At 38.5% G+C, this 19700-nt stretch overlaps 1 protein-coding gene across 6 annotated transcripts in view; it reads right to left on the bottom strand.

The window, feature by feature from the left end:
- Positions 1 to 1431: 1431 nt before the first annotated feature.
- LOC117322406 (stAR-related lipid transfer protein 3-like) overlaps positions 1432 to 19700 on the bottom strand; it is a 63548-nt gene continuing 45279 nt past the window's right edge. For 5 of the 6 annotated variants that reach the window (XM_033877286.1, XM_033877283.1, XM_033877287.1 and 2 more), the window contains 5 exons: positions 16497 to 16658; positions 15945 to 16040; positions 12927 to 13111; positions 12077 to 12170; positions 1432 to 7235 (listed from right to left, as the gene is read on the bottom strand). In XM_033877286.1, the coding sequence (XP_033733177.1) occupies positions 7125 to 7235; positions 12077 to 12170; positions 12927 to 13111; positions 15945 to 16040; positions 16497 to 16658 (648 nt within the window). In that variant the 3' untranslated portion in view covers positions 1432 to 7124. The remainder of the gene's footprint in view (positions 7236 to 12076; positions 12171 to 12926; positions 13112 to 15944; positions 16041 to 16496; positions 16659 to 19700) is intronic. The other variant, XR_004531540.1, reaches the window with a different exon arrangement.

Here is a 19700-nt window from a genome sequence, read left to right as displayed (position 1 = left end):
TAGATATCGACTATGGGTGACATATACAGACAGATCTCCCTGTGGTATAGATATCGACTATGAGTGACATATACAGACAGATCTCCCTGTGGTATAGATATCGACTATGAGTGACATATACAGATCTCCCTGTGGTATAGATATCGACTATGAGTGACATATACAGACAGATCTCCCTGTGGTATAGATATCGACTATGAGTGACATATACAGATCTCCCTGTGGTATAGATATCGACTATGAGTGACATATACAGACAGATCTCCCTGTGGTATAGATATCGACTATGAGTGACATATACAGACAGATCTCCCTGTGGTATAGATATCGACTATGAGTGACATATACAGATCTCCCTGTGGTATAGATATCGACTATGAGTGACATATACAGACAGATCTCCCTGTGGTATAGATATCGACTATGAGTGACATATACAGACAGATCTCCCTGTGGTATAGATATCGACTATGAGTGACATATACAGATCTCCCTGTGGTATAGATATCGACTATGGGTGACATATACAGATCTCCCTGTGGTATAGATATCGACTATGAGTGACATATACAGATCTCCCTGTGGTATAGATATCGACTATGAGTGACATATACAGATCTCCCTGTGGTATAGATATCGACTATGAGTGACATATACAGACAGATCTCCCTGTGGTATAGATATCGACTATGAGTGACATATACAGACAGATCTCCCTGTGGTATAGATATCGACTATGAGTGACATATACAGATCTCCCTGTGGTATAGATATCGACTATGAGTGACATATACAGATCTCCCTGTGGTATAGATATCGACTATGAGTGACATATACAGATCTCCCTGTGGTATAGATATCGACTATGGGTGACATATACAGACAGATCTCCCTGTGGTATAGATATCGACTATGAGTGACATATACAGACAGATCTCCCTGTGGTATAGATATCGACTATGAGTGACATATACAGACAGATTTCCCTGTGGTATAGATATCGACTATGAGTGACATATACAGATCTCCCTGTGGTATAGATATCGACTATGAGTGACATATACAGACAGATCTCCCTGTGGTATAGATATCGACTATGAGTGACATATACAGACAGATCTCCCAGTGGTATAGATATCGACTATGAGTGACATATACAGACAATCATATCAGAATCATATTATACATAAGATGTTTCCACCCCATTTGAGTAGGAACTTGTATGGTAAATCAGTGAACCAGTATAAGCAGTCTGTAGTTAGTCTTTTGAAGCAGGTATCTGTTGTCATGATTTAATTTGGATAAAATACATCGATTTTGTCAATGAAACATTATAAACAAAGGGAATGTTTTCACAGTAGAGAAGAAAACAATTTAGATCCTGATTAAAGCATCTTGGTATTATATTGTCAGATAAAAGACAATAAGATATTTGAAGGTAATAATGATATTTTTTTATTGTCCACTGAGACGAATATTTAATATGCAAAGTACATATATGTATATATATACACTCATAATATCACAGTTCTGTTGGGTATAGAACATACTGGTGAAAACCAGTACTTCTCATCAACAAATAGTACACTATAGCTCTCGGGAACACCAAATAATATTATTAAGAACTCTTTATTCATTTTCAGGTGGTACCACATGAAATTATTGCTTGTCCCATTTCATACATAAAATAAACAAACATTTCATACAAAAAAAAGTGGAATACATCAGTAACACTCACAAAAAATATACATAATTAAGGAGGTATGTCACCTTCATTACTGTACCTCTGATCCATGAGAGTAATTTCCATTTTTGATGTTTTCCATCTGTTAATCTATATATCAAAATTTATTATATACAATGTTTATTTCAATTATGTTTTCATTTTGAAATGATTTGTAAATTGCAATGATGTACTTTAGAATGGAAAGTTTTTTGTTCATCCTTGAAAAAGTTTTTCGTTACGAAATACATACTATTTGTCGGTGTCTTTTTCTTAATGAATAACTGTAACTATTATATTTCATTTAGATATTTTTTTCTTCATTTAAATTATATTTTTTCCTCAAACTTTCAAAGAAATGTTTGGTAATGTGGAGAATTTTTCTCTTACTGAACATATGAAGATGTATGATAACCTGGAGTTGAAAACTTCTCCAACAAGGTTCTACTGCTCCATGAAGGAACAGGAAAAAAGGAAATAGTTTTCTATAATTTTGGCCTTACATTTATCTCACTCATCCAATAATGTTTTATTAGAAACAACAGAAATGTCAACTCTCATTGTCATGGTAACTAGGACTCAAAAATGACAATATTTTAATCTCAAGTACACTGTACACGACTGTTAACTAAAATCTAAAACATTGTGTAATCTCACAACTAATTCAACCAACAAAAATACAAGAACAAAAACTTTTAAAATATCTTTGTTTCCTCTAGCCATACTTTACAGTTTCACTAACTGTTACCAAGTACTTTTTTTGTTATCTACAACAGGACGTATGAATTCACATTTCCTTTATATTCCTGATAAAAACTACAATGAAATATTTTTAGTAATAAAAAGTGAAGTCATATTTATCCTCATTATATTTCTCTAGTACATTGTATTTTAGGAGTAACAGTTATTTTTTTACTTTGCCTAAATAAATGAAAGCTATTATATTAATGTAAAAAGCATGTGTTAACATATAAAAACAGAACATTACAAAATGTGTATTCAAATGATATTACAAACGTTTATGAATTTTAAATGAAGATATTTTATTGTTAGTTTGAGGATTTTCTGGCTATGATTGTTCTAAAGTGTTGATAATGCTTATGGTTTAAAAAATGAAAAATAAAAGAAAAAAAATTGAAATTACTGAACACTTTTTCTGAACATCAAAAAAAGGTTTTTAAAAGATAAATTTTCCTCTTATATCTTGTTAAAATATACGTCATTAACATACACACAAACCTGTATAATCCGACACTCTTTTGGATACAACATATGGGTTAGATGAACCTGTCTAGTTTGAAACCAAGTGGAACACAATATAATTGTCAGATTAGAGATGTCATCAGATTACTCAAGTTTTATTTGTTAGATATCTGAAGATGTATGTTTACAGCAACATTTATTCAGTTGTCAGATTTGACAGGATGTCAGAATACACAGTTGTCAGATTTGACAGGGTATCAGGATACTCAGTTGTCAGATTTGACAGAATGTTGGAAAAGTCAATTAACATATAAGACAGGATATCAGAATACTCAGTTGTCGGATTAGACAGAATGTCGGAATACTCAGTTGTCGGATTAGACAGATTTCACCAGAACAAAATAACATATACACAAATATATGTTAAAATACTCTTATATTGATCAGTTGCTCTACGACATCCAACACATTCATACACACAGAACTAAAATTGATCAGACTCCGAGACGGGTATAAACAATGTAATAATTGTCACAATACTTCTGATCGATTGTCAAGGAGGACTTTACATTAAAATTTATTAAGAATTATTTGAGGTTATCACTTGCTTTTGGTTTTCAACTGAGTTACAAATCTCAGGAAATCAGCAGCATTATGATTTTGAACTGTTCTAGAGAACTGTCCTATTTTGAAAATACTTGTTTGTTTATACAGGGTTTTCAATAATAAAATAAGATAAAGAAAAGTATAATTAGTCACATTAATTACATGTCTAGTAATTGGTGTATTTGTTAGACTGTCTTTTGGCTAATTGTGTCTCATGACACAGTGTGTTACCATGTATGAGTGAGGAAAATAAAAATCTAGCACCTTTAATCTGAGAATCTTTACTTTATCCCATATTTTAATACTGACCAGTGTTTAAAACAAGCACTGGACAGTTATTTTAAATGTCATGGTTTAAATAAGATAAGATTTTTTTTTTTTGAAGATGAAGAATTATTATTGATTTTGTGATGTCTGAAGTTGTTAATTGTTTTTTTTTTACTGAGGTGATGTCTGAAGTTGTTAATTTTTTTACTGATAACAGATAAAGGCACTAGGATCAGCCAACATAAGTTAAACAATCACAATAACGAAATCAACCCACTGTTAAAAGTATTACTGTTAAATCAATACAGCCATGTAGAGGTACCATATTATTAGTGTTTATTAAAGGTCAAACAGGGTCCAGTTTATACAGGGTTTCATTGTATACAGGGTTCAGTTTATACAGGGTTTCATTGTATACAGGGTTCAGTTTATACAATGTTCACTGTTTACAGGGCTGAGTTTATACAGGGTTCACTGTTATACAGGGTTCAGTTTATACAATGTTCATTGTATACATGGTTCACTGTATACAGGGTTCATTGTATACAGGGTCCAGTTTATACAATGTTCACTGTTTACAGGGCTGAGTTTATACAGGGTTCACTGTATACAGTGTTCATTGTATACATGGTTCACTGTATACAGGGTTCATTGTATACAGGGTCCAGTTTATACAATGTTCACTGTTTACAGGGCTGAGTTTATACAGGGTTCAGTTTATACAATGTTCATTGTATACATGGTTCACTGTATACAGGGTTCATTGTATACAGGGTCCAGTTTATACAATGTTCACTGTTTACAGGGCTGAGTTTATACAGGGTTCACTGTATACAGGGTCCAGTTTATACAATGTTCACTGTTTACAGGGCTGAGTTTATACAGGGTTCACTGTATACAGGGTCCAGTTTATACAATGTTCACTGTTTACAGGGCTGAGTTTATACAGGGTTCACTGTATACAGGGTCCAGTTTACACAATGTTCACTGTTTACAGGGCTGAGTTTATACAGGGTTCACTGTATACAGTGTTCATTGTATACAGGGCCAAATTTATACAGGGTGCAGTTTATACAGAGTTCATTGTATACAGAATCAGGTTTATACAGGGTCCAGCTTATACAGATACTAGTTTCTACATTGTTAGTGGTATTAAGCATAAATAAGTTTTTGATTTTATTTTTAATTAAAGTTTAGCACTTAAGAACACAAAATAAACATTAAAATTTATTCTTCATGTTTGATATTTTTTCACTCGGTTAAAAGATCACAACCAAATTAGTCAGATGTATAATCACCTATCAAAAAAAAAAAAAAAAAAATCTTTTAATCTAATACCTGCAGATTTCATTTCCTCAAAAGGTAGCAAATACTGCTAGTAAGATTTGGTCTCTTGATATATTAAAAGAAATTTTAAGATTTCAGTCCAAATTGGCAAGCATGTTTTCAATTTTTGTTGGTAGATTGGAGTTTTAAAGAAGAGAAAATTCTTGATTACATACAATGTAGATTGAAGATATACAAACAATTTTTACACTTTTGACATACCTATATGTCTATTAAGATTGATTAATAGAAACCCGTTATCCAGAAACATTTCAAATGTCTACAACATAATCACATGGCTATCATGTAATTACTGGTATTTACAGAAGAAAATTAGGGAAATGTTGATTAGGGAAATGGTAATACACTTAATATTTTAGAGTAATACGGCTACGATATGATGGTTCTTACTAATTTCAACGTCTTATAAGATTTTGAAAAGTCCTTCAATAATTCCTTACATATTGGTATTTTCTCCCTTCTGAATCAGTTTTAATAGTTTGATATCTCGTCGGTTCACCAGAGACTACTGATTATAAAAGATTGACTTTTTGCTACTCATGGTTGTGTATACATGTGCCATGATACCAATAATCTATGCTAGTTTACATAAGTGATATATTTGCAATGTCATGATCACAATAATAAAATATTTCCCCCTGAGTAGGGCATCACCACATCAACATTTAAAAGCTGGGAATTTCTAACTACACACCTCACCTTAGAAATGTCCTTAGATTTAAACATCCACCAGGAAATATATTCCATTAATTAAACTTAAACACGATTTAAAACAAATACTGAGCATGTAGCATAAAACATTTCATGTGGATTTCAGCACCTCAAAGTCAAAAATTACCTCCCCTTGGTTGGTCATGGCAATGCGAATATGCTACCATGAATGACATTTCTATATGTGTAGCCTGGTAGACAAACTTATATACTAGTGAAGCTCTCTATTAGGAACTACCATACTGACCCACAATACTAATATAACTCAAGAACAATGAAATTTCAGCAGCATCAAAGTATTATTCAATCAGATTAGCTATATACATTTATGATAATGTCAGCATCCTGTACCTAATTCCTTTACACAACTTACTGAACTTTTAGTAGTAAGAAAGGATGACAGCTGTGTTTGCTCTTATCTATTTCTGCATGCTGATAAGTTCTGAATACAAAACAGAACAGATGGACATTTTTTTTATCAACCATATATACTTCAGATATTACAGAACAACACAACAAACGACCATACATCACTTTGCATAAATAAATATAAATTCATCAACATTTAATTATAAATGGTGGAAGTGGTGTGTCATGTATGATATAACCGCTGAGAGACACACTTGCTATCTCTCTCCCTTTCTGCAGCAGCAGTAGAAAAATATCTGTTGGTGTCTGTTGTGATCTCTACTTTCTGGGTGGCGGTTGATGTCTCTAATGCTGTTGATCATGACTGTTAAGTGTCCTCTTCGTGATGATAACGATGAGAATGTAAATGACTTTAAACACCGAACTTAATTCTCTGATAGAGAGTTGCTGCCAACTGCGGTCCATAGACGATGATATAGTTGATGATTTCAAACACCATCTTGATGTTCCAGACAGCTGTTCCTAAAGCAGTCCATAGATGACAGGGACGATGATATAGTAGATGATTTTAAATACTACCTTAATACTTCGCCTGACAGTTGCTCTCAAATCTAGTCCAGAGATGACATGGACGATGATATAGTAGATGATTTTAAATACTACCTTAATACTGTGCCTGACAGTCGCTCTCAAATCTAGTCCAGAGATGACAGGGACGATGATATAGTAGATGATTTTAATACTACCTTAATACTGTGCCCGACAGTCGCTCTCAAATCTAGTCCGGAGATGAGAGTGATGATGATACAGTAGATGATTTTAGACTCATCTACTGGGCAGATTCCTACATTTGATGATTAAGAGTACAAGAATAAAAGTCTTCTATTACTTGAAGACATCAGGACACCTCCTCTGTACTGAGTTCGTCTATGCGTTGTGACAGGTACTTTAGGTAGTCTAGTAGGAAGCCCGAGAGACCTTGTTCTACTGCTGACTGTGGGATCCAGCCCTGTGGAAAATAAAAATTAAGTTAAATTATAACCCTTTTTTTCCCTTCTTTTTGTTTTAAAAAACATTCTCCCGTTTTTGAAAATTCCTGCTATTGTCGACTTTATGTCAGCTAAAACCATTTCTTCTGAAAATACTTAGAAATAATGACTTTATACAGGTAATCTTTGAATAACACAAACAACATATCAGTACTTTCTTTTTGAGTAAATAACAAAATAAGTCATTCAGACCACCTAATCCTCCATCTCTGACTTTGAGTTATTCTATCATTAAATAAACAAAGGGACATAACTCTGTTTCTATAGTGTGACACTGATTTGACTGTAAAATAATCTGTCATCCCCAGCGGTCCACATACATTGTAGATAACAAGAGTATTTGATCATGATCCTGCATTGGTATTTTATTTTACTATGATCATTGGACAATGATCCTGCATTGTGAACTAAAGGACTTTGTATGTATTATGTCATAGGGCCTGATTTTAAATAAGAAATATTCTACCATCCCCAAAAACCTCCCTTCATAAAGCTACTGTAGAGGACACATATAGAATAAATGGGAATTTAGAGAGGGGAGGGGGGGGGGGGGGGGGGGGGGGGGGGGGGGGGGGGGCGGCACTCACATATACATACCCCTACCCCTCTCATCAATAAAATAGATATGTCCAGGTGTCCACCCCCTTTTCTAAAACACCTCTCGCCCAACATTACTAAATCTTATCTCACCCCAGTTTACTAAATCATCCCTCGCCCCTCCGGTACGAAAGCAGCCCGTCACCCGCCGTACGAAAGCCTCGCACCCCGCCGGTTACGAAAGCAGACCGCACCCCGCGGGACGAAAGCAGCCCGCACCCCGCCGGGACGAAAGCAGACCGCACCCCGCCGGACGAAAGCAGCCCGCACCCCGCCGGGACGAAAGCAGCCCGCACCCCGCCGGGACGAAAGCAGCCCGAACCCCGCCGGGACGAAAGCAGGACGGCACCCCGCCGGGACGAAAGCAGACCGCACCCGCCGGGACGAAAGCAGCCCGCACCCCGCCGGGACGAAAGCAGCCCGCACCCCGGCCGGGACGAAAGCAGCCGACCCCGCCGTGACGAAAGCAGACCGCACCCCGCCGGGACGAAAGCAGCCCCGCACCCCGCCGGGACGAAAGCGCCCGCACCCCGCCGGTACGAAAGCAGGCCCGCACCCCCGCCTGGACGAAAGCAGCCCGCACCCCGCCCGGACGAAACACCCGCACCCCCCGGTACGAAAGCACCCACCCCGCCGTGACTAAAGCAGCCCGCACCCCTCGTACTAAATCAGCCCTCACCCCTCCGGTACTAAATCAGTCCCTCACCCCGCGACTAAAACACCCGCACCCCCTTTACAAATCACCCTCACCCCTCCTTACAAATGCATCCCCCCCCTGTTACTAAAGCATCCCCACCCCCTTTACGAAATCAGCCCGCCACCCCCCTTACGAAAGTCAGCCCCACCCCTCCTTTACTAAATCATACCTCACCCCCCCTTTACTAAATCATCCCTCACCCCTCCTTTACTAAATCACCCCACCCCTCCTTACTAAATCATCCCTCACCCCTCCTTTATTAATCGATCCTCACCCCCTTTACTAAATCATCCCTACACCCCTCCGTTACTAAATCATACCTCACCCCCACTGACTAAAGCAACCTCACCCCTCCGTTTACAAACAACCTCACCCCTCCTTGACTAAGCGACCCACCCCCTCCTTTACAAAGCGTCCCTCACCCCCCTGCTACCACCCCCACCCCCCTTGTAAAGCGGACCCCACCGCCCTTTACAAAGTCAGCCCTCACCCCGCCGTAGAAAGCGACCTCACCCCTGCTACAAAGCATCCCTCACCCCTCCGGGACGAAATCACCGTCACCACCCTGACGAAATCAGCCCTCACCCCTCCTTACTAAACACCACACCCCTCCAGCGAAAGCAGCCCTCACCCCCCTGTACGAAAGCACCGCACCCGCCTTAGAAAGTCATCCCAACCCCTTGACGAAGATGCAGCCCTCACCCCCCGGACAAATCATCCGCTACCCCCCGGACGAAAGTCAGCCCGCACCCCTCCTACTAAAGACCGCACCCCGCGGGGACATAAGCAGCCCACCCCCGGACAAAGACCGCACCCCCGGAGAATAGCACCCCTCACCCCTCCTTTACTAAATCACCCCCACCCCTTTATTAAATCACCCCTCACCCCTCTTTACTAAATCATCCCTCACCCCTCTTTACTAAATCATCCCTCACCCCTCTTTACTAAATCGTACCTCACCCCTCCTTTATTAAATCACCCCTCACCCCTCTTTACTAAATCACCCCTCACCCCTCCTTTATTAAATCACCCCTCACCCCTCTTTACTAAATCATCCCTCACCCCTCTTTACTAAATCATCCCTCACCCCTCTTTACTAAATCATCCCTCACCCCTCTTTACTAAATCGACCCTCACCCCTCTTTACTAAATCATCCCTCACCCCTCCTTTACTAAATCATCCCTCACCCCTCCTTTACTAAATCATCCCTCACCCCACTTTACTGAATGTTCCTCACCCCTCTTACTAAATCATCCCTCACCCCTCTTTACTAAATCGTCCCTCACCCCTCTTTACTAAATCATCCCTCACCCCTCTTTACTAAATCATCCCTCACCCCTCTTTACTAAATCATCCCTCACCCCTCTTTACTAAATCATCCCTCACCCCTCCTTTACTAAATCATCCCTCACCCCTCCTTTACTAAATCATCCCTCACCCCACTTTACTGAATTGTTCCTCACCCCTCTTTACTAAATCATCCCTCACCCCTCTTTACTAAATCGTCCCTCACCCCTCTTTACTAAATCATCCCTCACCCCTCTTTACTAAATCGTACCTCACCCCAGTTTACTGAATTGTTCCTCACCCCTCTTTACTAAATCATCCCTCACCCCTCTTTACTAAATCATCCCTCACCCCTCTTTACTAAATCATCCCTCACCCCTCTTTACTAAATCTTACCTCACCCCTCTTTACTAAATCGTACCTCACCCTTCTTTACTAAATCGTACCTCACCCCTCTTTACTAAATCGTCCCTCACCCCTCTTAACTAAATCGGCCCTCACCCATCCTTTACTAAATCACCCCTCTTTACTAAATCGTCCCCGTTAACTAAATCATCCCTCACCCCTCTTTACTAAATCGTCCCCGTTTACTAAATCGTACATCACCCCTCTTTACTAAATCATCCCTCACCCCTCCTTTACTAAATCATCCCTCACCCCTCCTTTACTAAATCATCCCTCACCCCTCTTTACTAAATCCCCTCACCCCTCCTTTACTAAATCATCCCTCACCCCACTTTACTGAATTGTTCCTCACCCCTCTTTACTAAATCATACCTCACCCCCTTTACTAAATCATCCCTCACCCCTCCTTTACTAAATCATACCTCACCCCTCTTTACTAAATCACCCCACCCCTCCTTTACGAAATAGCCATCACCCCGTACGAATGCATCCCTCACCCCTCTTACTAAATCGCCCCTCACCCCGGGCTTTATAATCACCTCACCCCCTGTACTAAATCAGACAGCACCCCTGACTAAAAGTACCTCACCCCGCCGGTACTAAATGCACCCCACCCCGCGGACTAAATCATGACCGCAACCCCCGGTACAAATGCGCCCGTCACCCCCTGTACGAAAGCAGCCCGCACCCCGCTGGGACGAAAGCAGACAGCCACCACCACGGGACGAAAGCATGACCGCACCCCGCGGGACGAAATCAGCCCTCACCACGCCTTACTGAAAGCATTACATCAACCCCTCTTGACTAAATTCATACCTCACCACCCTCTTCACTGACCTCATCCCTCACCCCTCTTTACTAAATCATACCTCACCCCTCCTTTACTAAATCATACCTCACCCCTCCTTTACTAAATCATACCCTCACCCTTCCTTTACTAAATCATACCTCACCCCTCCTTTACTAAATCGCCCCTCATCCCACTTTACTAAATCATACATCACCCCTCCTTTACTAAATCATACATCACCCCTCTTTACTAAATCATACATCACCCCTCTTTACTAAATCGTACCTCACCCCTCTTTACTAATTATGGGGTATATTCAGGCAGTCGAAAGTGACAGAACACACACAAATGTACATGTTAGGGGCTACATTGGCCACTCCCTCTATCAGGCAGAGAAACGGATGTTGATCACTACGTTAATTTTATCCTATAAATATCACGAAGTAAGGAGTGGTATTATTTATCCCCTATTCCAGAACGGAAAGGTAATACACACAATAAAAAGAGATTTTCAACCAAGGAAATTTTAACTCAAGTACTCTGAAGTGTTGAGCTCTATGTTAACTATATCCTCTACATATTATGATTAAGGAGTGGTATATCAATTATTAATCCCCTATTCTAGAATAGGAGGGTAAAACACAGAAACAGAGAGTTTAATTTAAGGAGATTTTAACTCAATAAGTACATTGAAGTGTACAGAAACTATTATCACTTCTGAAGCACAAAATTTGTATCCTTGTTTGACAAATTTAACATGGATTAAAATATCAGCTAAATATACCATGAACCCAACAAAACAACAATATATCTACCGGGTACCTTAATTAGGCCAAATTAAGAAATTTTAACTTATGTGTATATTAATTAATGAATTAATTATTGACATATTGTCCATTTAGTAACATTTAGTAATCAATTTTTGGTAAGCTGAAAACACTAAGTTATTTTTATCAATGGAATATAAACACTGATGTTTCTATTGATTAAACATTAATTAACATTACTATTTTTTTATTATTACCTTCAAGCTTGAATTTAAAAACCAGGTGAGAAGACTTTTGCTGGGATCTTCTGGAGAGACTTGTAGTATGATACCTCCGGGACCATTCTCTCCTCTGTCAAAGCAGAACAGACATTGAGGATGATTAATAAAAGAGGCAAAATAGGCCTGTAGCCCTTCGAGGAAAACAATCAAATTTTCAGTTCATGTTAGGAATTGATTGCCATTTCATAATTGATATTAAAGTATCAGCCACAATACGTCATCGTCATTTTTGCAGAATCATCAATTTTAAAATAAGTTAACAGTTAACATTCACAAATGTATGCCCTCCCTAAATTAACACTAGATTTTGATACTAGTAGAGGGGGCTGATTTGGGAATTAATATGGCTGATTTGGGAATTAATATATAGTAAGTCATAAATGGTCATTTTTTTATCATCTTAAATTTATTTAGTTTTCCATTTTGGATTGTCGAACAGAAAAATGTTTTTAAAACCCTTTCCAATTATAATTTCACTTACATAATCAATAGATATAAGCTTAAATTTGTGTCATATCCATAGCCTCAGTGTCACTTTATACTCTACAGGATCTACCAACACTTCAGTGGATTAATTAATTTTGAAATTCCCACAACAGTTACAGGATACATAATTAGATCCAGTTTTTGTAATTAATAAATTTTCAATATTTAAGGAACCCCACTTAACACATACAGTTAGATAATATTTATATAAACATTCAGAGGAACCCATCTGAACCTATGAAGAGTATACTAATGGACTAAAGGGTTGTTTGGTTTCCTGGAAACAGACGGAACAGAAAACTGGTGGATGTGTTCGTCGGTCTGCCGAAACGTCTCGTACCTGACATATTTTTTCTGAGGGGGCATGTCTGGGTAAGTTGTTCCACAAGCACAGCTGAGGTAGACACCGCCCCGTACGCCCCAACATCGGACGTTGACAAAGTCACGAGAGGTAACCAAACCTCCCGCAGCCTCCGCAGCAATGTTGTAACTGATCTCTGTATTGTCATCTATTGTCTCCAGTGTCTGTAATGATACATAAACAAAACAATAGAATTTACATCAATTATATTAAATAATGAAGCTTCACAGACAATACAAATCATACCAAGAACCAATCACTAATGTAAATCTTTTTATAGTAACAGTTACCTAAGTTTTGACACCAGGTAGTTGAAATGCGAGCTTGTCGGGCAAATGTATGAAGTTTCAGTTTGTTTATTTACTTAGTTTTATTGGCCTATGAAAAGCTAGGGGTTGGGTCTCCTTGTATAGTTGGTGACTACCTCACTGAACAGAATACGGGAGGCCTGTCAAATGTCATTCAGAGCAATTAGGGTAAAGTGTCTTGCCCAGGGACCCACTACGACATCACAGACTGGCCCATTACTCAGCTTCACGAGTAACACAATCCAACATGGGTAGAGAGTGTTGAACCCCATACTTCGGATCTTCACCCTGAGGTTACGAGGCCAGTGCTCTTAATTTACTGAGCTATTGCACCCCCCTAAAGTTTCAGGACAATCAGGCTATTAACAAGAGATCCCAGAGGGATCTTGGCGCCCACCATTGAATGATCTTCATAGGTTCCATGTCAGATTGATCTTTTCTCCCCTCCTCTTACTAATCTGTATAAATTGAGAAATATCCTTTCAGTGCTTTTTAAACAAGGGACTACTTATATATGAAATTTGAGATTTAGCGATAATGTTTGTCTGTCGACAATGTTTTCAGATTAGTCCAAAAATGCAATACGACGGACCAAGGAGAACCTACATATGAAAATTGAGAAAGATCCCTTCAGTACTTTCTCAGAAATAGCGATAACAAACTTCAGTTGTCAAAATCCAAGATGGCTGCCTGTCGGCCATGTTGTTTTCCGATTGGTCTCAAAATGCAATATGCATAACTAGGCACCAAGGGGAACATACATATGACATTTGAGAAAGATCCCTTCAGTACTTCCTCAGAAATAGCGATAACAAACTTCAATTGTCAAAATCCAAGATGGCTGCCTGTTGGCCATGTTGTTTTCCGATTGGTCTCAAAATGCAATATGCATAACTAGGCACCAAGGGGAACCTACATATGAAATTTGAGAAAGATCCCTTCAGTGCTTTCTCAGAAATAGCGATAACAAACTTCAATAGTCAAAATCCAAGATGGCTGCCTGTCGGCCATGTTGTTTTCCGATTGGTCTCAAAATGCAATATGCATAACTAGGCACCAAGGGGAACCTACATTTGAAATTTGAGAAAGTTCCCTTCAGTACCTTCTCAGAAATAGCGATAACATTCTTCAGTTGTCAAAATCCAAGATGGCTGCCTGTCGGCCATGTTGTTTTCCGATTGGTCTCAAAACGCAATATGCATAACTAGGCACCAAGGGGAACATACATATGAAATTTGAGAAAGATCCCTTCAGTGCTTTCTCAGTAATAGCGATAACAAACTTCAATTGTCAGAATCCAAGATGGCTGCCTGTCGGCCATGTTGTTTTCCGATTGGTCTCAAAATGCAATATGCATAACTAGGCACCAAGGGGAACCTACATTTGAAATTTAAGAAAGTTCCCTTCAGTACCTTCTTAGAAATAGCGATAACATTCTTTAGTTGTCAAAATCCAAGATGGCTGCCTGTCGGCCATGTTGTTTTATGATTGGTCTCAAAATGCAATATGCATAACTAGGCACCAAGGGGAACATACATATGAAATTTGAGAAAGATCCCTTCAGTGCTTTCTCAGTAATAGCGATAACAAACTTCAATTGTCAAAATCCAAGATGGCTGCCTGTCGGCCATGTTGTTTTCCAATTGGTCTCAAAATGCAATATGCATAACTAGGCACCAAGGGGAACATACATATGAAATTTGAGAAAGATCCCTTCAGTACTTTCTGAGGATTAGCGATAACAAGAATTGTTTACGGACGGACGGAAGGAGGGACGGACGGAGGGAGGGACAGACGGAGGGAGGGACGGACGGAGGGACGGACGGATGGACGACGGACCACGGACGCAGAGAGATTTGAATAGCCCACCATCTGATGATGGTGGGCTAATAAAGTCGCTAGGGGAAGGACATCCAAAATATATCTATTTATAGTAACAGTGACCTCAGTTTGACCCCAGGACATTCAAAATATATCTATTTATAGTAACAGTGACCTCAGTTTGACCCCAGGACATCCAAAATATATCTATTTATAGTAAAGGTGACCTCAGTTTGACCCCAGGACATTCAAAATATATCTTTTTATAGTAACAATGACCTCAGTTTGACCCCAGGTAGTTGAAATGTGAACTCGTACAAGAGATGATGATTGTGAGTAAGTGTACAAAGTTACAGAACAATCAGACAATTAATGAAGTCAGTAGAGCAAGGACATCCAAAATATATCTATTTATAGTAAGTGACCTCACTTTGACCCCATGAAAGGTATCTATAATATATATGATATATTTCAGTCAATAAATCTTTCCACTTAAATGACTACATTATAGCCAAATCCAATAAGACACAACCTCACATATTAAATAAAGGTAGACTTTTAAAACTCCAACTGTATTTCACTTACAAGTTATTCATACACTAAGCTTGCAGACTGACACCCTGTATATGACCAAAGATTCATACCCCTGTTGTCTGGTAGACTGACTCCCTATATACGACCACAGATTCATACCCCTGTTGTCTGACAGACTGACTCCCTATATACGACCACAGATTCATACCCCTGTTGTCTGACAGACTGACACCCTATATTAGATCACAGATTCATACCCCTGTTGTCTGGTAGACTGACCCCCTGTATTGGACCACAGATTCATACCCCTGTTGTCTGGTAGACTGATACCTACCCTACACTCCACTAGCGTGGGGTTCCACTGCGGCGAGTTGTTCGTTCCATAGGCTAGTTCTTCCCATATCCTTTTAGGGTCCATATTAACTAATGCCTGCATTGATCAAATGAAAATATGATTGATATATAATAATACATTAATACCACATATATACATATTCTAACAATTGAGTCCAAATGGAAACCGGGCAACAAGTCCATGTATCAAGCTCTGTATTACAAGTAAAAATTCCACAATTTTGATAATGATACAATTGCATGTCATTGTCACTTCTTTATGAGCAAACTAGCCGATGAGATGGCTGTTCATGGCCGGTGAGATGGCTGTTCATGGCCTGTAAACGACATTGGTCATCTGACATCATAGTTGTTCACAGTAACCATATGAACAGTGACATTAACCAATCAAAATAGCTATTCCACAAAAAAGGATGACTCCTGACACTGTACAGCTGTAGAAAATGTAAATATAAGGGTCAAACTGCAAAGCCGTGTGATTTATATTGACCATCAATGCCATACCAATTTATTGAAATAATCAAATATATACCTGTAGTCGGAATATTTTCCTTTTGTATTGTTTGAAGAATTGGCTGTGTACAATTCCAGTTTCCAGACTGTCTCCTGCCTGGAATTTCCAGCCCTCTTCCATCTTCATCAGGTCTAACGTAACATCCATTGCCTCCTGTGCCTGTCTCACAAAGTCCTGCTCCTAGAAATGAGAAAAACAATTGGTTCATAGAGATGGTCATGACAAAATACTCAAAGCATCCACAAAAAGCTGTTAATTAAATTTTTTTTTTCCAAAATAGAGAAGGCTTGCATTTTTTTTTATAAAGTATGTAAAGTATATTCATCTATTTTTTAAAAATACCTTTTTTTTTTATACATTTTTGTGAAAAAGTGTAATTTTTTAGTCCATTTCAGCAATGAAGATATGCATTGTCCTTTAGATGAAACAATTATTCATCAACCTGGAACTCACTGACTCGCCGACATGGGATAAGCAATATTATCTTTTTTCTGAACTCGGATGTACACTTTAATGTTACTCTAGGTGGCATCATGTTTGTTAACTACCCCTGAAAGTTGGTAATTTTTTATGATATATATATAAAGTATAGTATACACCATACTTCTATGTAATAGGAATGCCCTAAAGTTATGGTGTAAGAATTGTACCTGCTGCACCATTGCATGATTGTAAGAGGCGACTAAATTTGGGAACTTATTTTTTCTCTTCTTTCTAAACAACTTTATTCTTCCTAATGTCTCCCTTTGACACTGCCTCACTTAAGGCTTTTAGTTGAGTGTTCGACCCTGTGGGGAAGGCTTTGAGTTCTGTCCCCTGGCCGAGACATACCAGAGTATATAAAATGGTAGTTGCTACCTCTGTTTAACGTTCAGCATTTTGGGGAGTGGGACGACTGGTTCACCCATCGACAGTATAATGTGACCACGTGGGGTGTCCTGCTGGATGTCAATGGCAGTATGTTTCAGTGAGATAGCACTATAAAGTTGACAAATGTGTTATGGCAGTCTCCTAAGTCATACACACATACACTAAAAGCATGCATCTTGCATACGGGGGAGGCCATCCTTAAAAGACCAAAGCTGTTGAAAGAAAATATTCTGCCTACATTTGGGCTTGAACTACACATCTCTCGCTCTTTTAGCAGACATCCTACCACTAGGCTAAAGGGCATTTTCTGCTAGCCTGAGCTAGCAGGCTAATCTATACTCCCATCATCCTACCACTAAGCTAAAGGGAAATTCCCACAAGCCTGAGCTGGTAAGGTGACCTATACTCCCCACATCCTACCACTAAGCTAAAGGGAAATTCCCACAAGCCTGAGCTGGTAAGGTGACCTATACTCCCCACATCCTACCACTAAGCTAAAGGGAAATTCCCACAAGCCTGAGCTGGTAAGGTGACCTATACTCTTCACATTTATATCAACATATCTCACCACCACCAAGGTTGCCTTGGAAGACAAACACAACCCAAGTTCTTTAGCCACTCAATCTCTTACACTGAGTGGTCAAATCTGTAGTAGGAAGGAGTAATGAAAACAATCATCCCCATACTGCTGGGCTAAAACTACTACAATCTTTAGCTTTCCATTAGCAGTCAATCCCACCACTAAAAACTAAAGGAACATTCCCATTATAGTCTGAGCTACACAAAGATTTTTACTTTCCCACTGCTTCAAATTTTCAGGATTGACAAAATGGATGGATTTTTTTTCATTAAGATGAAAAAATTTACAGCAATTTTCTCTAATGATATTACTTCAAGTACCCGGTAATCAACATTTTTCAATTTTAATTTTTTGCAAAAAACTGATGAAAAGCAGAACACCTTTAAAATAATGACTGTAACAGTATAAAGGAAATTCCACCATTAAGTACGATTTCACCGAGTACAGCCATTGACACTTTCTGTTGTTTTATTTTGGTTTTCCAGGTGACTTAAAAAATTTTCATTTTCTTTTTGTCAAAAGTAAAGATCTAGTTCTTTGTCAATGTTGAATGTCCTTTACCACCATTTATGCAACCTTCATATTTCTAATAGCTTCTGTAATTACACTACTCTTAAAGAAATCTGTACCAGGAAGTCAAAAATGTGAGAATGAATGCTTAATGTGTGTAATATATATCACTACAGCCGGTAGGTGTAGTCATACCGTATTTAATATAGTAATCACCAAACTTATATATATCACTACAGCTGGTAGGTATAGTCGTACCGTATTTAATATAGTAATCACCAAACTTATATATATCACTACAGCTGGTAGGTATAGTCGTACCGTATTTAATATAGTAATCACCAAACTTATATATATCACTAAAGCAGGTAGGTATAGTTGTACCGTATTTAATATAGTAATCACCAAACTTATATATATCACTAAAGCAGGTAGGTATAGTTGTACCGTATTTAATATAGTAATCACCAAACTAATATATAACACTACAGTAGGCAGGATAGTCGTACCGTATTTAATATAGTAATTACGAAACTTATATAATATATCACTAAAGCAGGTAGGTATATAGTCATACCGTATTTAATATAGTAATCACCAAACTTATATATATCACTAAAGCAGGTAGGTATAGTTGTACCGTATTTAATATAGTAATCACCAAACTTATATATATCACTAAAGCAGGTAGGTATAGTTGTACCGTATTTAATATAGTAATCACCCAAACTAATATATAACACTACAGTAGGCAGGATAGTCGTACCGTATTTAATATAGTAATCACCAAACTTATATATATCACTAAAGCAGGTAGGTATAGTTGTACCGTATTTAATATAGTAATCACCAAACTTATATATAACACTACAGTAGGTAGCTATAGTCGTACCGTATTTAATACAGTAATCACCTAATGTTGTGTTGTTATGTCTACGATATTGTAATGCTCGCAGATATTGTAAGAGGTGGATTATATAGATGAAATACGACAAAACTTTCGACACTTGTCAGAGTTGGATTGATCAACCCAGGGTATATCTCCTAAAGGCCTTTCGACCTCTATGTATCTGTCACAGTACACATGTTAAACCCCGTAACCATGACTATCTCCTTCTCTACTATGTACTAAATAAACAAATTCCCTCAAAGAAATAACTTTTTGGCCTTTCAGTAGTGAAATTAAAATCACTTGTCTACTCACGATCAGTGACATGTACAATGGTAATACTGCTAAGGTGAAAGGGCTTCAACACAGACAG

Source organism: Pecten maximus, chromosome 2, assembly GCF_902652985.1.
Source record: "Pecten maximus chromosome 2, xPecMax1.1, whole genome shotgun sequence".
Classification (NCBI taxonomy): Eukaryota; Metazoa; Mollusca; class Bivalvia; order Pectinida; family Pectinidae; genus Pecten; species Pecten maximus.
Note: the sequence above shows the minus strand (reverse complement) of the source record. Positions and strands in the feature narration are given on the sequence as shown.